Source organism: Sphaerulina musiva (assembly GCF_000320565.1).
Source record: "Sphaerulina musiva SO2202 unplaced genomic scaffold SEPMUscaffold_11, whole genome shotgun sequence".
Classification (NCBI taxonomy): domain Eukaryota; kingdom Fungi; phylum Ascomycota; class Dothideomycetes; order Mycosphaerellales; family Mycosphaerellaceae; genus Sphaerulina; species Sphaerulina musiva.
Genome location: NW_016017393.1, coordinates 430,632 through 449,534, shown reverse-complemented (window position 1 = coordinate 449,534; position 18,903 = coordinate 430,632). Strand labels below are relative to the sequence as shown.

General features: G+C 53.8%; 9 protein-coding genes across 9 annotated transcripts; 4 read left to right on the top strand and 5 right to left on the bottom strand.

Annotated features, from left to right (window-relative positions):
• Nucleotides 1–123: 123 nt before the first annotated feature.
• SEPMUDRAFT_151728 (uncharacterized protein) lies at nt 124–2,043 on the bottom strand. Its single transcript, XM_016907003.1, has 2 exons — nt 1,916–2,043; nt 124–1,856 (listed from the first exon to the last, which is right to left on the bottom strand). Exons 1-2 carry the CDS (start codon nt 2,022–2,024, stop codon nt 313–315), a joined length of 1,653 nt encoding a protein of 550 aa, XP_016756916.1. The 5' UTR covers nt 2,025–2,043; the 3' UTR covers nt 124–312.
• A 250-nt stretch (nt 2,044–2,293) lies between these two features.
• SEPMUDRAFT_151725 (HCP-like protein) lies at nt 2,294–5,320 on the bottom strand. Its single transcript, XM_016907002.1, has 2 exons — nt 2,643–5,320; nt 2,294–2,584 (listed from the first exon to the last, which is right to left on the bottom strand). Exons 1-2 carry the CDS (start codon nt 4,989–4,991, stop codon nt 2,573–2,575), a joined length of 2,361 nt encoding a protein of 786 aa, XP_016756915.1. The 5' UTR covers nt 4,992–5,320; the 3' UTR covers nt 2,294–2,572.
• A 636-nt stretch (nt 5,321–5,956) lies between these two features.
• On the bottom strand, nt 5,957–8,690 carry SEPMUDRAFT_92934 (Sec34-domain-containing protein; the record flags this gene model as incomplete). The annotated part of the gene is made up of 2 exons (XM_016910599.1): nt 5,957–8,501; nt 8,601–8,690. 2 exons carry the CDS (start codon nt 8,688–8,690, stop codon nt 6,066–6,068), a joined length of 2,526 nt encoding a protein of 841 aa, XP_016756914.1. The 3' UTR covers nt 5,957–6,065.
• A 64-nt stretch (nt 8,691–8,754) lies between these two features.
• Nucleotides 8,755–9,432, top strand: SEPMUDRAFT_120693 (uncharacterized protein; the record flags this gene model as incomplete). Its single annotated transcript, XM_016901629.1, has 2 exons — nt 8,755–9,040; nt 9,101–9,432. 2 exons carry the CDS (start codon nt 8,755–8,757, stop codon nt 9,430–9,432), a joined length of 618 nt encoding a protein of 205 aa, XP_016756913.1.
• A 616-nt stretch (nt 9,433–10,048) lies between these two features.
• Nucleotides 10,049–11,811, top strand: SEPMUDRAFT_136150 (uncharacterized protein). Its single transcript, XM_016902757.1, has 3 exons — nt 10,049–10,334; nt 10,385–10,541; nt 10,602–11,811. Exons 1-3 carry the CDS (start codon nt 10,266–10,268, stop codon nt 11,450–11,452), a joined length of 1,077 nt encoding a protein of 358 aa, XP_016756912.1. The 5' UTR covers nt 10,049–10,265; the 3' UTR covers nt 11,453–11,811.
• A 393-nt stretch (nt 11,812–12,204) lies between these two features.
• Nucleotides 12,205–12,702, top strand: SEPMUDRAFT_151723 (uncharacterized protein). Its single transcript, XM_016907001.1, has one exon. The coding sequence runs from the start codon at nt 12,233–12,235 to the stop codon at nt 12,491–12,493; it is 261 nt and encodes an 86-aa protein (XP_016756911.1). The 5' UTR covers nt 12,205–12,232; the 3' UTR covers nt 12,494–12,702.
• A 396-nt stretch (nt 12,703–13,098) lies between these two features.
• Nucleotides 13,099–14,677, bottom strand: SEPMUDRAFT_151722 (uncharacterized protein). Its single transcript, XM_016907000.1, has 2 exons — nt 14,569–14,677; nt 13,099–14,516 (listed from the first exon to the last, which is right to left on the bottom strand). The coding sequence occupies exons 1-2, from the start codon at nt 14,586–14,588 to the stop codon at nt 13,805–13,807; spliced, it is 732 nt and encodes a 243-aa protein (XP_016756910.1). The 5' UTR covers nt 14,589–14,677; the 3' UTR covers nt 13,099–13,804.
• Nucleotides 14,678–14,994: 317 nt separating this feature from the next.
• Nucleotides 14,995–16,128, top strand: SEPMUDRAFT_53216 (uncharacterized protein; the record flags this gene model as incomplete). Its single annotated transcript, XM_016909258.1, has 2 exons — nt 14,995–15,018; nt 15,094–16,128. The coding sequence occupies 2 exons, from the start codon at nt 14,995–14,997 to the stop codon at nt 16,126–16,128; spliced, it is 1,059 nt and encodes a 352-aa protein (XP_016756909.1).
• Nucleotides 16,129–16,738: 610 nt separating this feature from the next.
• SEPMUDRAFT_151720 (uncharacterized protein) lies at nt 16,739–18,814 on the bottom strand. The gene is made up of 4 exons (XM_016906999.1): nt 18,652–18,814; nt 18,470–18,571; nt 18,167–18,387; nt 16,739–18,113 (listed from the first exon to the last, which is right to left on the bottom strand). The coding sequence occupies exons 1-4, from the start codon at nt 18,695–18,697 to the stop codon at nt 16,833–16,835; spliced, it is 1,650 nt and encodes a 549-aa protein (XP_016756908.1). The 5' UTR covers nt 18,698–18,814; the 3' UTR covers nt 16,739–16,832.
• Nucleotides 18,815–18,903: the final 89 nt, after the last annotated feature.

The following is an 18,903-nucleotide window of genomic DNA, read 5'->3' as shown; positions in this document are numbered from 1 at the left end:
ACAAGGTAAGCAAATCTGTTGGTACATGTGTAAAGAGACGAAATTCAGCTGGCTACATGTACTACGGCTACTTACATAGCCAAAAGTCACGCAGTCGTGATCGGAGAACGCCCCAGCACCTCGCTAATAAACACGTTCCGCTGCCAAGACCCGCATGCTGTCTGTCATGAGGCGGACCGTTCTATGTTCCTGTATGGAGCCACTCCTCGCCCACTCTGTCCGTTCCGAGCTAGCAGCCGCCATGCAGTGCTCCACCGAGCGTGACAATGGTCCGTCGTCTCCTCCAGTCCATGCAAACGTCTCGCTTGACAATCAGTATTGCATGCCACCACTTCCGTACCCCTGGCCGACGTTGTCGTCAAGGCTCTTGTACCCTCCACGACCACCGCCGCCTCTTCCTCCTCGGTTGTTGCCGCCTCCACGATGACCACTGTCCCTATCGCGACGGCCTCGTGCAGCACTGAAGCCACCACGACCGCCTCGGGCGCCACGATTGTCACTGGCTCCACCACGAGTTGCGGTACCATAGTTTCCACCGCCACTTGGATTCCGAGGTGCCCAAGAACCATCATTGCGATTGTTCCCATAGTTGCCACGACCACCTTGAGTGCGAGGAGGCTTATTCCAATTGGGGCGGCCTGAGCCCGAAGGCGAATAGTCTTCTTCGCGAGGGTGTTTCTTCGCATTCTTAGCGTTCGGAAAGCTCGCTTCGTACTCATCTTCATTGGGGTATTCTTGCTCTATCCGTAGGAGGCACTTCTCACCAACTGTAGTCTCAAATTCAAAGGCCTGGTGATCTGGTACAGGCTGCCAGTTCTGTATCCGACTTGCCTCGATAGGTTTCGCTTGTCGTCTTGTTGCCAGGACTACGCAAGGAGTGGTGTTTTCCGTGTACACTTTGGCATCGGACGGTATCGGCGCAACCCGTGCAGCCCAAACCCGCTCTCCGTAGATGGCCAGACCGGTCACCTTCCAGGTCATCTTCGCACCCATACCGCCGACTTTGTTCAGAATACTATGCGGAGCAGGCCGCGGCGTGATGAGAATGTTGTTGGCCAGGTACTTGAGCTCATGCTCTGGGCAGTTTGCAGGCGGCTTCACGAGTGATCGGAGCCGGTCGCAGTCTGCTTGCTGAATGATGTACCCGGTATAAAAGACAGAGCGCTTGATCTTGTATGGTACTGCAGTCTTGGGAGCAGTGCCGTCCAAGATTGCTCGGTTGTGTGAATTCACCATTCGTTGGATCTCCGTCACCTCGGCGACTGGGTCCATGAAGCTATCCTGCTCTGTGACTTGAATGACTTCAGCTACGATGGGCTGGCGCGGCACCGGCATCTGGACAGTAGGCTTTGCCGTCATGAGCGATTTATTGAAGTTGGTGAAGAAGTCTCTGAATGCCTTGGTGTGCTTCGGTCTGTCCTCGTAGATGCGCAGTTCCTCTGCTTGATGGTAGGTGAGAACGATATCCGTCAGCAGCGCCTGCTTGAACATCATGGTGCTGCCGAACACCTCGCCCGTCGGGCTGCTGAGAGGCTTCAGACAGACCATGTCGAACGCCAGGCCCTTGGCGGCTAGCATGCGGCCGATCAAGTCCCCAAATCCCGCCTCCTGCCTGCCGGTGAGCAGCACAGAGAGAGCATCCATCTCCTGCATCGAGAGCTGCACGAGCTCGACAATCTTCTCGTTCCAACAGCCTTCCCATGCGCGCGCCTCCTCTTTCTCGAGTCCTTCGCCCGTGGCAGCCAGGATGGCAGGATTGTGCCACCAGCCGCCATTGTGCAGAAACTCCTGCGCCTGGAGCGAGCCGCATGTGCCTATGTTCCAGAGGGTTCGGTTGGGGAGGGGGGATTTGAATACTGCGGGAGATTAGTTGTTTACGCTCTCTTTGCGCGAGCGTGGCTGCCAATCGGCCTACAAGTATTGTCGAAATCATAGACGTGAATTGCCTTGATTGAGTCGACGGGGGGCAGCTGCCTGTCTTGGCAACTCCAGCGCTGCAACGCGGTGGGCGTGAGCGACTCCATCGTGCTGGCCTTCCCGACTGCTCTGGGAAGATGTCGAGTGACGATGTGAGGCAGAGTACGGTACATGTCGAGTGTGGCACGAGAAAGCTTGTGGCGCTGTGCGTATCGGAATTATGGAAGGCCCGATCCGCCGCCAAGCTTCTCTGTTGGGACTAATGCCTTTGCGACTCCCCATCCCAGACATATCATCGCCACGAGACCTTGTGCTTGACGAATAGGTAATACAATAATCACGGGACTGGCGAGACTGAAAAGGATATTTTACTACGTCGCCTATCGTGACTGTGTGTCTAGCTGATTTATCTTCTTCGTCTTCAAATTCGCCCCTGGGTTATTCCTCACTTCTGACTGATATCAATCGAGACCAAATCTGTCACGTTCATAGCCATTATCACATTGGTTCAAATAGGTAGGCATGCTCACTATGCTATGCTTTTAGCCTCATCATGCAAATTTCGACATATTAGCGCCTTTCAGATCCACAAAACGCCTCGCTGTATTACACTTCCAGTTCTGTCCTGTCTTTCTGGTATCAAAGAAGTATCCGATTACATAACAACCTACCCAACACGTTAGTACAAGTATTACGAGAAACAAATATAGAACCCGTATACTTACACAGTCCTTGTCCTGATTATGCGCAGGAACGCCCATTTCGTCAAAAGTCTGAGGTCCCTTCTTAGGTGGCTTGGGTGCACTCAAACCTTCGGCAGCAGGTTTGGGTGTGGTAGAGTCGCTACCCGGTCGCGCAGGACTCTGATTTTGTGGTGGTGTTGATGTCTTGCCACCACCACGTCCCAGGGGCGTACCGCCGGCAGTAGGTAACTTGCCATTTCCAGCGGCAGGTCGATATCTACTTTCTTGTGCTGGACGCGCGTTCCTTCCTCGTCGCGGCTCGGATTTGTCGCGCCACGTAGGATCAACTGTCTGTGGTCGCTCGGTATATGGTGCTTGGTACCCAAGGCCTACAGGCGGCTGGGATGGTTGAGGTGCTGTTTGCGGGTGCTGAAGCTGACCAGGCGCTGGCGTCGGACTCATCGGATGCGACTGCAGGTTCGGTGGCCCGGACGCGATCCGAGTGTTTACTGTCGGTCTTCCACGAGGGTCGTTGGGATGCATAGGCTGCCCGTTCATGGACCCAGCAGGGGCAGAAGATTGACGCTGATCCAAAGCTTGTGGCTGTGCTGTGTGGGAACGTGACTGAGCAGATGCCATATTTCCAGAAGGATAAGGTCGAGGCCCGCCAGGGTATGCCTTAGTGCCGGGTGCTGAGCCTTGAAGGATTTCCGGATTGATTTGGAAGGCAGAGCTAGGTCGATCGTAAAGTGCTGCGTTGACGTTTGCCAGCAAGGAAGGCTGTGACGTACTAAACATGCCACCGCCGATTTGAGGAGGCCCATCCGCCATAGGATACGGGGCTACAGACTTCGATCGAGTCTCTGTCCTCGGTGGCCCATCATGAGCCGGGTATGGGGTTGTGCTCGTGCCTGGTGACTGTACTGCTCTAGCACCATTGCTGTAAGGTTGGTAGGTCTCAGTGACAGCACCGAGACCAGAGTCCTGCTTGGACCGCAAGCTTTCTGGCTGCTGCCCACGCATGGATCCATGCGTAGAGCGGATTCTGTTCAGTGCGACCTTTTCGTGGTCCTGTCTGTTAAGCACCTCTTTCCTCTTCAGGCCTTCAATCCGCCCCCCTGCATCTTGATTGCCGTGCTTCGCAGCTTTCTCGTACCACTCCAGGGCCTTCTCCAGGTTGACTGGCACGTACATACCGATCTCGTTAAAGTACCCCAGGGCAAACTCAGCAGTAGGAAGTCCAGTCGCCGCGGCTCGTTCAGCATAGGTATATGCCAGTTCTTCATTCTTGGCGAACAATCCTTCTGAGCCAACTAAGAACCACTTGCTGAGCGCCATGTCCGCATCCGGCTCGCCTTGCTTCGAAGCCAAAGCATTGTAGTGCATCGATAGAGCTGGATTGAATTCACAGCCGAGAGATCCCAGCTCGTATGCTGACCCCATTTTTGCCTGTGCTTTGGCAAACTTCAGGCTTGCTGCCTTCTCGATGTAGAATTTGGCGGCAGCTTCGTCAAATGGTAGATAGGAATCCGGTAAATCAATCTGTGGCAACTGTCTTGCAAGCAGCATGCCGTATACGTATGCACCCTGGGGAGCATTCTCATCCGCACACTCGGCAGATTGCCTGATCAGTGAAATCCCTTTCGTGTAGTCTTGCTGTTGACCGTGCTGCCCTCGGAGAGTCATCATACCTACTCTGTAGCACGAGGCGGCGTCCCCAGCGGCCACACCCTTATGATAGTGCCGCAATGCCTTGACGGGATCGTTGTACGATTCATGCATCATCCCAATCCTGTAATCAGCGCGCGCAAAGTGTTTGTCTGCGGCGCGGTTGTAGCTGTGAAAGGCTTCCCTCTTGTCCTGTCTCTGCCCAAAATGGCCACGTTCCAGCCACATGCCTCGCAGGAACTCGGCTCGGGGGTGGTATTGATCGGCCAAGAAGGTCACAATGTTCATGGCGTCCGTCTTGAGCTGGTGTTCGATTCTCGGGGTCGCCGGCCGCGCGATATGCGGCTTCATGGACGCCACTCGGTCTGCCTCCTCTTCACACACCACAGCATACATGAGCACATCGGCTGCCCATGCCAGCTGCATCTCCGGGTCATTCGAGTTGAGGACTGGCATTCGGGCATTCTCGAGCCGCGTTTCGAGCTCTTCGTCGGAGGGAGGCACGTTCGGGCCCGGATTGACGAGTTTCGGAAAGGGCGAGAGGTGGGGCCCCAGTTCGAGGTTGTGCAAGCCCACGCTGATTTGGTTCTGCATTTCCGGATTGACTCGTTGTGGTTCGGGCTGCACCAGCGGCGGGCTGGCGGGAGGCATATAGAAATCGTCGTTGCCCCCGGGCACGAAGGTCGCGCCCATTTGATTGTGGTCGCTCGCGCCGTTTGCCATGTCGACAGGCGGTTACGCAGACACACTGGCACACTGGCACACTGGCACACTGTCACACTGGGAAACTGGCAGGGCAGTGGTCGGCGGTAGCGGTTCAGTAGTGCTTATAGTAACCTTGCTCGCTCCGCTGGTCTTGTCTCGCTCGCATTCAGTTCGCGAGGAGTCTGTCTGGTCCTGGGACGCGCGTCAGCCGGCCGTCTAGTAGCAGACCAGAGGCTTGTCGCGTGTGCAGTAGGCAGGCGAGGTGAGTGATATGCGCATCGAGTGGAGGTGGACGTGGATGGCAGAGGCAGAGGCAGAGGCGGGCCCCGTGAGGAGGGAGTTCTATTGTACTCCTACCGTGAACAATGAATGAATGAATGACAGGCGACGTGCAGTGAAGCTCATCTCGCACGTGCGTAGCTGACGTATTCGCACCAGGCAACTCACCTCCCGCCTGCGGCAAGATTAATATAATGCAGTGGTCGGCGTGTCTTGTGGGTGGGCTATTCCGATGGGGTGGGCGCCAGAGTCAGTACAACTCGTGCAAAGAAGCAAGACTAGAGAACAATCGCATCTATATCTGCACGCCCCAACGGCGGCGGTGCTGCTGTCTTGGGAAGATGGTAATTATAACTATCTGACCTTAGTGTCGCGGCACGCATCCCAAGCTCAGCTGGCTCAGTCACCAGTGTCTCTCGTTCTATACTACCGGTGGTTTGAGGCACAGCCTCTTTTGCAACACTCCCGAACCACCACCGGTAACCCCTTCGTTTCGAGCGACACATGTAGTAATAATAATGCCTCACGCTCCCCGCTAGTCGGCTCAGATTTCACACCCACAGTAATACCGATCATGCACTACCGTTGACGCGCTCATCTGAACTGCATACCGTCCAATCCGATGGAGAGGACGACTGTTGGTGACATGAAACAGGTCCGACACTCCGATGATCGATGCCACGTGCTACTACAGTACCGAGCCTCCCGTCATCATCGCAATCACCATTTCTGTATAAGGATATCCTTGTTTCATGCCCGTCTCGCTGACTGACACATACTGAATAGGGCAGATGTTCACAGAATGTGCTCTACTCAATCACTGATGCCACCGCTGCCCACACTATCATTGTCCTCGCCTACGACTTGTCCAACCTGAAAGACCTTCTCCATGGCATCGTTGAACAAGTCGGGTCCCCAGACCTCATCCTCCCGTCCCTTGCCCTTCCGACTCAACTTCTTACCTCTCCCTTCACTATAATTGTCAAAGAATTCCTCATAGCTCATGATGACTTGGTCGCGAACTGCAGCGACCAGCGTCTCTCTCGTTCTGGCATCATCAACAAACTCTTCCAACTTTTCTCGTAGCGCAGGGACATCTTTCTCCGCTAGACCACGAACGGTCCGAACAGCCTTGACACCATCAAACTCCTTCTTCTCCTGCGCTTGTGCCACCGCGACACCTTCAACAGGAGCAGTGATGTGACTAGCATAGCCCTTGACAAAGTCATTGATCACTGTGCGAAGGCGGCCATCGAGCTCTGCTTTCGCATCTAGCATGTTCTCCACAACCCGTGGCAGTAAACCACCTCCCACAGCGCCTCCGACCAGGCGTACCCATGATGCAGGATTCCATAGACTGCCACGATCGCGCAGTTCGTAGAACGTGTTTGTGACAGATGAGAAGTCGAATTCAACCTCGGGCGGAATGAACTCAATGTCAAATGCCACAATCTGCTGCTTGAGATGGAGAAGGTGGATGATGAGGAACAGTTGCCCATCTTGCGGCGTCCTCTTGGAACTAACTTGTTGGCCAGCGTATATCAGCGACGCGATCGTGGAATGCACGATGCGGTGCGCCAAGTCATCGAATACTGTACTGTTGACAAGACGGTAGATGCGGCGCAGAAGCCATACTGCCTTGCGTAGCGTGGGATACCAGTGCCTGATGCTGGGTGTCGAAGTCTCGACTGCAAAACGCTTGCTGAACATGCTCTCGCCATCATCAATGTCTTCGTCTACTACTGCCGGTGTTTTGGGAATAGGCGTTGACGGCGTTGAAGGTTGCCTCTTGCCAGAAAGAACAGGTCCTTTTTTGGCGCCATTGATCCCTGTGATGGCTGCTCGCGGCGAGACCTCGAGATCTTCTGCTTTGGGCTTGTAGTTCTCTATACTGTCGCGGAGTACGTTCAAGGCAAGGAACACCAATCTGGTCTGTGCATCCTCGAGCGCGGGGTGAATGAGGTTGCCAAAATCAAGCTTGCGACCCAATTGTCGACCACTCGTTGAAGGGCTCGCGGCCGAGCTTTCGGTATCGTCATCTTCCTCAGAGTCCACATCCATGTAGCGACCTTGAATCATCGCGCAGAGGTCACATAGCTTCTCCATCCTCGTTTCGTGGATTGTCCTTGGTCGCAAATAATCGTACATTGGTTCCAGTAGACTTTCCAGAAAGTCGTACAGAGCCCCTTCGGTTTCGAACCATTCGAACCACAAATCATGCTCATCTAAGCATATCCCTCGCACGTAGCTAAGACTTGACTTCGCAAAAGACAGCACGTCGACATGTTGCGGATCCGCAGCGAGATCAGCCATCTTCTTTGCGACCAAGGGCAAGATCAACCTTCCTCTCGTTGCCGAGTACGACTGGTACAATTCACGAAGTAGGCTGAGATATTCTGGTTCTCGGCCGGCGTCCACGTCGTCTGGAGTAGGTACGGCTCGTTTCTGTATTTCCAAGCCAAGGGCCTTGAGCTCCGGAGCAGGAGCGCGAAACTTCGCGTATAGAATGGTAGAGTGGGTAGTCTCTTTGAGCTGCCCGCCATGTATGCGCTTGCTAATATCTGCTGCAATCTCTCCTAATGATTTTGTAAAATGATGACGAATGAGGGTCAGACCCCTCGTGAGCAGCAGCCGATATCTGCTCCGGTAAGTGGCAGATTCCTTGTGTGTGGGATGCAACTCCATGTACGCCAGACAATTATCCAGGTTCGACAACATTTCCAAGAAATCTTTACCTTTCACGAGGTTCGAAGCACCAGGCGCGTTCAGTCTCCGTGTCATGGGCTCCAGATACGCATAGTATTGAGCATTCTCGTCAATGGCGTCTGCCAGACCTGTCAACCGGCGCTGCTCGAGCACGATGTCTTCGCACTGCTGTCGAAATGCTTCCGTCTGCACCGCGACGGCTTGAAACGAGTCTGACAAGGCAGACAAGAGATCCAAAGTACTCGTTGTGGAGACTAACAGATTGTCCAAGTGCCCATCGGAGAGCTCTAGCTGCTCCAGATATGCCTGATACTCGGCATGACTCTCATTCATCAAGAGCTCCTCTATGGCATCGTACTCGGCCGCGAAGTCCAACTCCGCGCACTGGGGCAGTACAACGGGATGGGATGTATCCAGACTGTTGTGTCGTTCTCGATGACCCTCCTTCTCATTGTCCCCTTGCACACGGTGGTAGAAGTCGCTGTAGCTTTGGGCTCTGCGAGCACATGATGCTCTCGGAGGCCCGCTCCAGGCATCGTCGTCCTCGCTTACTTCCTGAATGGGCTCTGTCGCCACATCAGCTTTCTCTTCAGCCTAGCTAGCGATCAGAACGGCCGATCTCATAGGCGCTGGGCGGCTTACAGGCTGTTGCAGCAGTGAAGCTCTCCGCGTATGCTGTGATGGCTTGTCCCGAGCCGCTGCAGTCAAAGTGTGGAACCAGGCATCGTCCATTATCGTGTCTGGAAGCGTGTCGTGGCATTGGCAATGCGCTGTTCGAACGGCACAGTATGGCCAGATGTTCACAGTCAATAATGCATCTGGGAATTGTGGATCGAAGTGGGAAGACGGAGACGCGGCATATCCGTACCTGTGCCACGCTTACCTGATCCAGCCTAGTGCGGCTATCCGCATGGTGCACCGCAAGCGAAACTCTGCCACCTCAAATCGAACCTCACTCGTCGCGCCGCCGTTGCGCTCGCTCCACCTTCACACAGTGCACATGCCCCGATCACCTCGCGAATCTGCCAAGGCCCACACTCTCTACAACCTGGTGAGCACATTCGCCATGCTACCGTCCGAGAGTGTACACCAGTACGCCTCCATCGAGCCCATGTAGCACGGCGTCAGCTGCGGATGACCAGCCGATCGTGAGTCTCCGCCCCTCACGGCTGTGGGCGCTGGACGCTTCCTCGAATCGGAGCACATCTCCTCTTTGCCTGTGTCGACCGGCCAAGCGCGTCCACACCCTCCCAGAGCTGCAGACGCAGTCCACGCTGCACGCACGATACTGCCACGAGACGGCCAGCCCAGCCGCCACGCACGATTCGATGCGGCCATCCGCTCGGCACGGCACGCAGGAAGAGAAATCAGGCCGAACGTGCGGCACGCCGGCCACGTTGCTGGTTCCGAACACCTGGAAAGCGCGGCGCTCCACTCGATCTCGACGCGGGCCATCGAAGACCCTGAACCCTGAGAGCTGGACAGATCGAAAGTGATTGATGCGCTGATCTAACTCGACTAGGCATCTCATCATCTCGCCTGCTGGCTGTACCAGACCTCTGTGAAGGGGGAGGCGTGGGCGCCACAGACGATCCGTACGTGGAAATTCGATTTTGATTGTGCGTCTATCTGCAAGGACACATGTACGTGGTTGTTCTGCTGCTCCTACGCGAACGGTGTAGACGGGCTACATGTATCTGCTACTTATGTCCTTCGGGGCACCCGGGATCCACATACTAGTCCATGCAGCGCGCTTCGAGATGCAGCCATACCCGCGCTTTCACATGGCGTCGTCCTATAGATGCTACAATGTGTCTGATGTAAGACGCAGCGCCCAGGGTTCATACCTTTGCCAACCTGCGCTAGATCCGAATAGAACGTCCAGACTCCATACCCAGGACATATATTGCACTCGCTCGCATACACATATCGGGCCCGAACGCTCCTCAACAAGTGCCGTACAGCTGGTCCTGCGCCACTGTATCAGTGCTGCACGCCGGCTCATAGTTGTCGTTGGCGAGATGTGAACAGCTAATATTGGATTCATCACAGAGCTCTCCTGCTTCTCGAGAGCGTTTAAAGGAGCAACTCTCGCCTCGTGTTTGCAGACTATCTCACTTCCTCCCTCCCTCCCTATCCCTCTCTCTGCAAAGCATACTCTCAATTGTATACCTCAGTGCTTTGCCATCTACGTTCACCCTCATCATACCTTCATACTTGACTAGTGATCCGACGTGACCTTAATAGCGCGGACCTGACTGCACCGGTTTCGTTCCAATTCATTACTGTGGTGGTTTTTTGTATATCATGTCTGCTTCAGCTATGGCTCCGGGTGGGCAGCGGAATAAAGGGCCTTATTTTCTACATATCGAAGGAGTGAGTTGTGTGGAGATGTCGCCATCGCTCCATCGCTGACTGTCATGCAGCTTCCCAAACGCTTCACATGGCAGGATCTCAAAGACCTGATCCGACAACAAGCTGCTCATGGCGTATGGACCGAAATGGCCGTCTACGCGAACGGGTCGGCAGCTGGCACAGGTCATGCCAGAGTGCAAAGAACAGATGAAGCTATTCGACTTTACAGTGAGTTCCGCCTGACTTGATAGCTTCTCGAATGCATGCAAATACTGACGCTTGTACCAGAGTACCTGACTGAAGGTCGCCATGAGGGTAGGCAACTCAAAGTACATCTCTGGGACATCACCGCCATGCCTGCACAGTTCAAAGCATGCAACTGCGAGGCCGGTTCGCCGACTCATCCCCCAAACATTAGCTCGCAAGGCACCCGCTTCTTCCAGATGGCAATGGCGTCTGATTGGCAAAGAGTGATGCCTCCATCGCCCATGGCCGATCCTCGAGCATATCCAATTCCACCAATGAGCAACTATCCCTCGTCTCAGGTGGTCAACGCAATGCCGGCTCCCATGCAACCACTTCCGCAACAGCAACCAACCCAGGAGCAGATTATTGCTGCGATGTCCGCAATGGGCCTGAATCCAAGGGACCCCGTTCACATCGGCCAATTTCGGCAAGGATACCTCAGGCAACAACAACAGCAAATGGTACCAATGAACACACGACCTTCCGTCTACACAGGCAATGCCGCAGGCCTACCAGTAAATGTCCGGCAAGGCACCATTCGGACAGAAGCACGAGGAGTCTTCGTATCCGGTCTGAACTACCGAGCCAGTGAAAAAGACATCAAAGCACACTTCTGCGAAGCGGGCCAAATCGTCAAAGTGGCAGATCTCCGCATGGATGCATCGACCAAAAAGTCCAAAGGCAACTGTACCATTCAGTACACATCAGCAGCCGAGGCTCAAAAAGCCATTGAGCTCTTCCACAAGAAGGTATTCATGAGCATGCGGCTCAATGTCAGGGAAGATAAGAGCCGAGTGGCGATTGACGCCCCGCCGACGAGCACTGCAAACAGCCCGCCATCGAGATCTTTAGCGGGTCCAATCATCGTCAATGGAAGTCAGGTTCGTTGCTAAACAGTTAATCTCAATCCCGATCTCGGTTATCGACAGCTACTGAGAATAAAAGCGATAGATTCGTAAAGATAGCGCGGTGGCTTTTGCTTGATAAACCCTTATGGACGATGATGGTGTCTGGCGTCAACTTGAAACTGGGGGTGGAGGGGGTCCATGCAATTTTCGATGCGGCGAATGATCATTTTTATGGGTCGTTTGGTCGTTTGCAATACTTGGGTAATGAGGTACGTAAAAGGGATCTATCTACCTAGGTATTTTTATGTTTCAAAGCATGAAAGAAGAAGAAAACAGAATAGTGCAAAATAAACCAGTGAAAACCATGAAATTTTCTTCTTGGGTTTTCAGTCTCTATCAAATTGTATACCATCAAAAACGTTTCAATAATGATAGAAATCTCATCTTGCCCGAAATTCCCGCTATCAGAAATGGAAAAAGGTGTCGGTCGATACCTGTACAGCTGTCACCATCGCTACCTACCTACCTTACCTACCCACCCACCTATACCTTACCTGTATCACCCCCGTGTGACGTGTGGTCTCCACGTGCCGGGTATGATACACACACACTTACACACTCCCACACACATTTCCAATAGCTCCATGTACCTAAGGTAGGTAGGTCAAGGTACGTAGAGCCCACCACACCACACCACACCACAGCCCTCTCATCCCCCTTTTCCCCCGCTTTGTACGTACATACATAAGGTACATACCCACATACAATACTGCATAAGGTAAGGTAAGGTAGGGTAGGTATTTGTATTTCTTGGCTCTCCCGCTAATGCTTTTGCTCACCCTAGCAAGAAAAGAAATGGAGAAACAGAGAAAGGGGGAATACACCCTGCAGCAGCTACATATATGCATTGTTTTTTTGCTGCTTGCTTGCCTGCCGGGCCGACAGAGCCTACCCGTCTCGGCTGAGGATCGATCGGTTCACCGAAAGACTGCAGGTCGAGAGTTACATTGTGACGACGACCTGCCAATTGGAGTACGACGCACAGACATTGTTCACTATAGCTGTCTGAACTTCAGACCGGAATGACCCGTAGCTAGCTAGCTACAGATTCTCTGTCTGCCTGTAGTCCACGATGCCTGAAGGCTGTTGAATAGCCCCTGAAGTATTCACAGAGATTTTTCTTAGACGTGGAAGGGTGCATCTCTCTCTGAGCGGACTTTTATTGGTGGTGGCGCGTCACGTTCATCATGATGAGGCGTTATCCTTCGGCAGCAGCAGCAGCAGCAGCTCTGGAAGCCCTATCTCCTATTATTGCATTTTGGTGGTGCCATATGCACGAGAGGCCACGGCGTGGTTCTTTGCGGCACGGGATTGCTGGGTCTCCGTCCCGTAGCTACCTTAGCGAGAAAAGATTGATGACAGCCGTGGTTGCACAGCCGAATATCCACTGAGGGTCGGTCGGTCGGTCATTCGACAGAACTGGGATTTGCTTAGTGTAAGGATTGCGGCCACAGTGCATGCGGCGGACTTGCGCGTGCACTGCCCGTTATATCAGGTGGACCTGGACGTGGGACTATTGCAGAGCGAGCATCGTGGGGGGCCTATAGTTGCCGGATACTGGTGATAGAATGATCATGCGCGCGTCAGCGATGGCTTCTGCTATGTGATTCTCGGTGCGAAGGACGGATGGCGATGAATCTGGTGTTCATGGACCGATATATTCCACTTTCGCTTCCAGGCACTCGGAAGCGACGAAAAGAGACTGCAGCACTCGATCTTCCCACGACTTACGTGTTCCGGGTAACGGCACAGTAATTACTGGGCAAATTGCTTCCGATCGATGTACAGGGCTCTGATGCAGTATGCTAGACTGATGCTGCATCTATCGTGCGCTACACGACGTTGATTGTAATTATGCGTCAAATACTCTTTGCTGGCGCCCGCTCACATGTTGCTACGGCTTTTCATGCACCGCTGCTCCATTGCGCCTGTCTTTGCGTGCATGTCGGCGGGTATGGCATATGGGGCCACATAGGTTTGCCAGTCAAAATTGCAGCAAATGGCACATCCTACACGACGCCGCGCGAATAGACCTGGAATAGCAGGTCGTTTGCACCAGCTGTGCCGCACAATATAGGCTGCGAGACGATCGCATGGATTTTGATTAAAGTGGCGCACCTCCTCAGGTCCTTGGCTTGCGCGAGATGTGGATAGGCAGCCCACACTGGAGCATCGAAGAGTGATTGTGCGAGATCGGGTCCTGGCACCGGCACTGACCCTGATCGCGCGTCGATGTGGAAGGCGCCTGGCTGCATCGTGAACTCTTCAGGATCGACTGACCAGAGTGTGACTATTCGCAGAGATACAGATTTGATCGCACATGCTTGAACATGGTTATCACTGAATGTCACGCCACTTCCAGACATCACACTCGAAGTTGGAGTAGCACCTAAATTCGTTACTCAGACCTTTGCTGTGCTCTGGTTCAAAGGTAGTCGTCTTCACGCCGATTGTTTGGTATAGCCGAAGAATGTTACTTTCCATCCTCTCGCCGGTGCATGAAATGAACCGCAGTACCTGTTCAGATGAAGGAGACCATGTTTTCGCCAGAAATCGAGCGGTCAGAGCAGTTTTGGTCTGACAGTCCTCAGACAGAAATGGTGGATCACAAATGATGCGATCAAACTGACCCTTCAAGCTTGCCGGCAGACGTAGCGGGTTCTGGAAATCGTAGAACTCAAAGTCTGAGCCAACGACCTCGAACCGCCGGTCGAACTCTAGGAGGCACAACTTTGGCCTGGTCGCTGTTACCTGCTCGGCAAGGATGTTCCGCAGTGCAACGTACACGCTGGGTGCAGACACTACCGCAATCGCAGAGGATTCTGTAGCGTCCTCTAACAGCTGCCGTGCAAGTACTTCGGCAGTATGATCCGTGTACCAGAACTGACTGGCATTCCAGTCCTCGCCGAATAGGTCCATACTAAGCTTGCCAGAGCCATTTTCGAACGCGCTCTCCGCCTTCGTCTTGAGATTCTCGAACTCCTTAGCCTTCGCATCGCGGTCTGCATGGAATTGCGCCAGTAGCTGGAGAGTGTCCGCAGGCAATTCGCTGGTCATGTGAGTGATGGGACATGGTGAAGGACATCGGGAATATGGCGTACAGGATATCGTCGTCGTCCATGGTGCCCGTACTCGTGCTTGGCAATAATTCCGTGACTGTGGCTGGCCCGGGCCCCCTTTCTCCAATGTCTTTTTGTCTTTGTGTCGGTGTCCCAAGTTGCAAAGGACAAAGGAATTGGTCGACGTTGTCCGAAAAATTGCTCAAAAGAGCGTGCACGTGGGGCTGACTAATCGAACGATTAGCAAGGCACCGGGCGATAGAGTTTCACTACCCGCTCAGGCAACACTGCAGCTCATCTCGGTCATCTCCTCTGCGTGACTGCGCCTCGTCACCTAAGATCGCCATCGTTACGACTTCAACAACAGCCTTTCACCGCCACCAGCACTACTACCTACACACTCTACATAATACCACCGGGGAGTCACCACGCCCACTGGTAATCAACGACGACAGCAGTGCGGGAGCCATGAGCTCGCAACGCTACGAGCGAGTACGTATGCGCCCGTGTAGTTACCCCCGTGGTGACGCCGCCAGAGGACGATATGCTGATATGGTTGCCGTACAGGTCGCAGCAGTAGACGACGATGATTATGCCGGGTCTCACGCGCCAATAGCAATTCCTGATTCGCCACCGCCGTCGTTCCGTTCTCACACCTCATCCAGGCGACCGTCACGAGACAATCACTCCATCGAGGACGAGCGCGAACTCGACGATGCATTCGGTGCACCTTCCGACGACGAGGACGACGATGATGACACGCGCGATCGAAGGCGATTGATTACAGGCCAGGAGGTGCCATCAGGGCCAGCGCCGCCAACGAGGAGACCCGAAGCACCACAACGGGTGGTAACCGAGATCCCGTCCTATGTGCCCGCGCCAGCACCTACACCTGCAGCCGCTCCTGGTTCTTCAAATGGTCGTGTAGTGGGTGGCGGACAAAATGATGGAGTGTGGGCGAACCTAAACGCGAAGCCTCGAGCTGGAGATGATGTTGAGGAGAAACCGCCGACATACGAACAGGCTGCCGCCGATGCCACGCCACCGTACTGGGAGACAACCGTGCTCTCGCCGTACAACATGACTGGTAACCCTGATGATGTATTTGTTGATGGCCTATTAGTCGGCAGCATATTCAGCTTCATCTGGAATGCTCTGATATCGATGTCCTTCCAGTTGATCGGATTCTTGCTCACCTACCTTTTACACACAACCCAAGCAGCCAAGCATGGATCTCGAGCAGGCCTCGGCATTACCCTGGTGCAGTATGGATTCCAAATGCGATACGCGAGCACAATAGGCGGAGGTCAATCCGATTCCTCTCCTGGAGCACCAACAGATGGGGTACCGGACGATCCAAACTCGCATGATTTTGACCCTGGCCAAGTTACAGGAGGTGACAGTACTCCCGGCTCTGTGGGTCTCAGCACTACAGACTGGCTATCGTATGGTCTCATGATCGTGGGATGGTTCATCCTGATCCGAGCTGTGAGCGACTTCCTCAAGGCACGACGGCAAGAAGCTCTGGTCCGGTCATCGCCAGACCGAGGTCTCGGTGTTGCAATCGTAGCAGAAAACGAGACACCTGCCCAAGCAGTCTGAACGAACCACAGCACGCACATACCCATTTGACTATTTGACGATACGATTAATGCATGGAGTTCAAAGGAAAGAGGGAGGTAGGGATGGATGGATGGTGGTTTTTCTCTCATAGCGCCCGCAAGCGATTTGTTTTCATCATCATTCCTCAGCGCCTGGGACCCCCTTTTTTTTGAAGAGGGTTTTTTATTAGGACTCTCTCTGCTGTGTAGTGTGTGAGTGTGTGTGCAAAGGAATGACTTGTTTTTTCTCTCATCTCATGCGCGTGGACACTACTACCATATTCCTGTTTCTTTGAATGTGATGCTGATGCTGTTCCAAGCCAGTAAGTGCATGTAGTAGTATACCAGGTAAGGTAAGTACCTGAGTGATTCGAGATGTGAGTAAAGTACATACTGTATAATAACGTGTGGATCAAGTACCTCAAGGTACCCACCTTAAGGTAGGTATGTACTTACAGGTAGGTATGCTATCTCAACTACCTACCTAAGGTAAGGTACATACCTGGGAGCTGCCCTGAACGAGGGAGAGTGATGGAAAGAGAAAGACTTGAGGTATACCTTTGGGGATCATGTTCGCCAGGAATGTAGTTCCACGTGAGACTAAAAGATGGGTCATGCATGTGGATTCATCGTAGTTTTACGCCTTTGCAGGCATCAAGATCTTCTCTACTCGTACAGCAACCTAGGTGCTTCTCAATGTAATTTCTAAAATTCAAACGTGCACCACTCCCTCTTGGGCGGTATTTCAGGCATCATGATTGCTCCATCCTTGACAAAGGTTCCATGCTGAGCAGTCCACTCGTATATCTCTTTCAACTTCGGCCCTATTGCGGGATCTTCATACACTGCAGCAGGTGCCTCCGTCATTGCATTCAGCTTCTCGGATATGTCAGGTGGGCCGGATAGAAACCATATACGCTCTATGCCTTGCCCGTTGGGAGCGGTAGCATCTTGGACGACATATCCTGGTGTGTCGAGCTTCTCATCTCTGACGACACGATGCCCTTTCCATGTGGTAGGCGTCCCGGCTTGCGGGGTCCCTGCACTTTGCGGCGCGCCTGCACCCAGACTGGTGGCGCCGAAAGTTGATGTAGTTGCCGCAAATGGACTGGGTCTATTCAGCCCTGTCTGCGGTTGTTGCTGCTGTGCCGCCGTGGCGAACGCCGAAGGTCGAGCCGCACCAAAAGCTGATGGTGCGCCGAAAGCTGAGCCTGCTGTCTGGGCTTGCTGTTGTTGGCTGCCGCCGAATGGCGAGCTATTCGTTTGTGGTGCTGGCTGTTGGCTCCCAAAACCGCCGCCCGACTGTGCAGCTGGAGCTGCGAAAGGGTTTGCAGCAGGTCGTGCTGCACTGCTGCCAAAGCCACTTGAGCCAAATGCCGGCTGGGAAGGTGCGCCGAACCCGCCACTGGCAGGTTGCTGTGGTGCTCCAAACGCGGATGGCCTCGCACCTATTGCCGATGGCGCTCCAAAGCCACTCGCTGCCTGTTGAGGAGCTCCAAAAGGACTCGCCGCCTGTTGAGTAGCTCCAAAAGGACTCGGCTTTGAGCCAAGCGCAGAAGGAGCACCGAACCCCGTACTGGGTGCTGCGCTTGCACCTGTACCGAACGGCGAAGGTTTGGACCCTAACGCTGACGGTGCACCAAAGCCTCCAGCTCCTGCCGAAGGCGCACCAAAGGCGCTTCCGCTGCTTGGCATTGATGGCGCTCCAAACGCTGGCTGAGATGCACTTCCAAATCCCGGTCTCGACGCTGCGCCAAAAGCACTCGAAGGCTGCGAAGGCTGCGCGCTCATCCCAAATCCGCTAGATGAGCTGCTCTGAGTCTGTCCCAGTCTGTAAGGCCAAGTTCCGCCCGCAGGTTTGATATTGCTGTCGTTTCGATTTGGATGTGATGTGTCGCCAGCAAATCGTCTCGCATCTTCGGTATTTTGAAGGATGTTTTGCACTTTAGTGTTCATCAAGTTTTCTAGTTGAGCATATTGCGCTTGCTGCACTCCACATCAGCGTTTATACCTACTGAGACGAGTATGACCGTACTCACGAATTGCGGTAATTGCCCATTAGCATTAGCGAGATATGCCTGCACTCGGAGCTCTTCTGGACTTAGCTCGAGCTCGCCTTCAATCAGCTGTTTTGGGGCGCCCTTCCCGGGTCCATATGCACCGAAGGGATAGAGAGGCCGTTCGCCCTTCTCATTGTCGCGACGCCAAGTCAAATCCCAGCGGATGTCCTCTGAGAGCAGGAAAAAGGGATTATCCTCCGCTACATACATGGCCGTCAGTTCGCTTCTTCTCCATGATGTTGGGGTGATCCCAAGTGGAAGTGGAAGTGGAAGTGAACGTACCATTGCCATTCACGCGGCCTCTCGAGCCAAAAGCGCCGCTTCCTCCCTGGTTGGCAAGTGGAGCAAATCGATTCGCTTGCGGGTGCTCATTGTGGCAGCTGTCTGGGGCCGGAGAGAAGCAGACCGGTAGACTTGAATTAGCATGTGCGCTCATCCATCTCGCGTCCCTCGATCGTTCCTACCTCCATATCTGCATCGCCCTTGCTGGAAGAATTTGCAGACGACCATCGCTTGCCTCGGGGAGGAGGGGCTGGCTTCCGAAGTGGCGTGGTGGTATTACATATATTAGGTTAGGTCAGGTAGGTATATACGCGACCACTTGTCGTGTGATGCCCAGGACTGCTGGGGCTAGACAGAAGTTAGGTGCTAGGTACTGCTAGGAGAGGTAGTTCTATCGATAAGTCGCTAAGGTACCAAGGCAGAACTAGTACAGC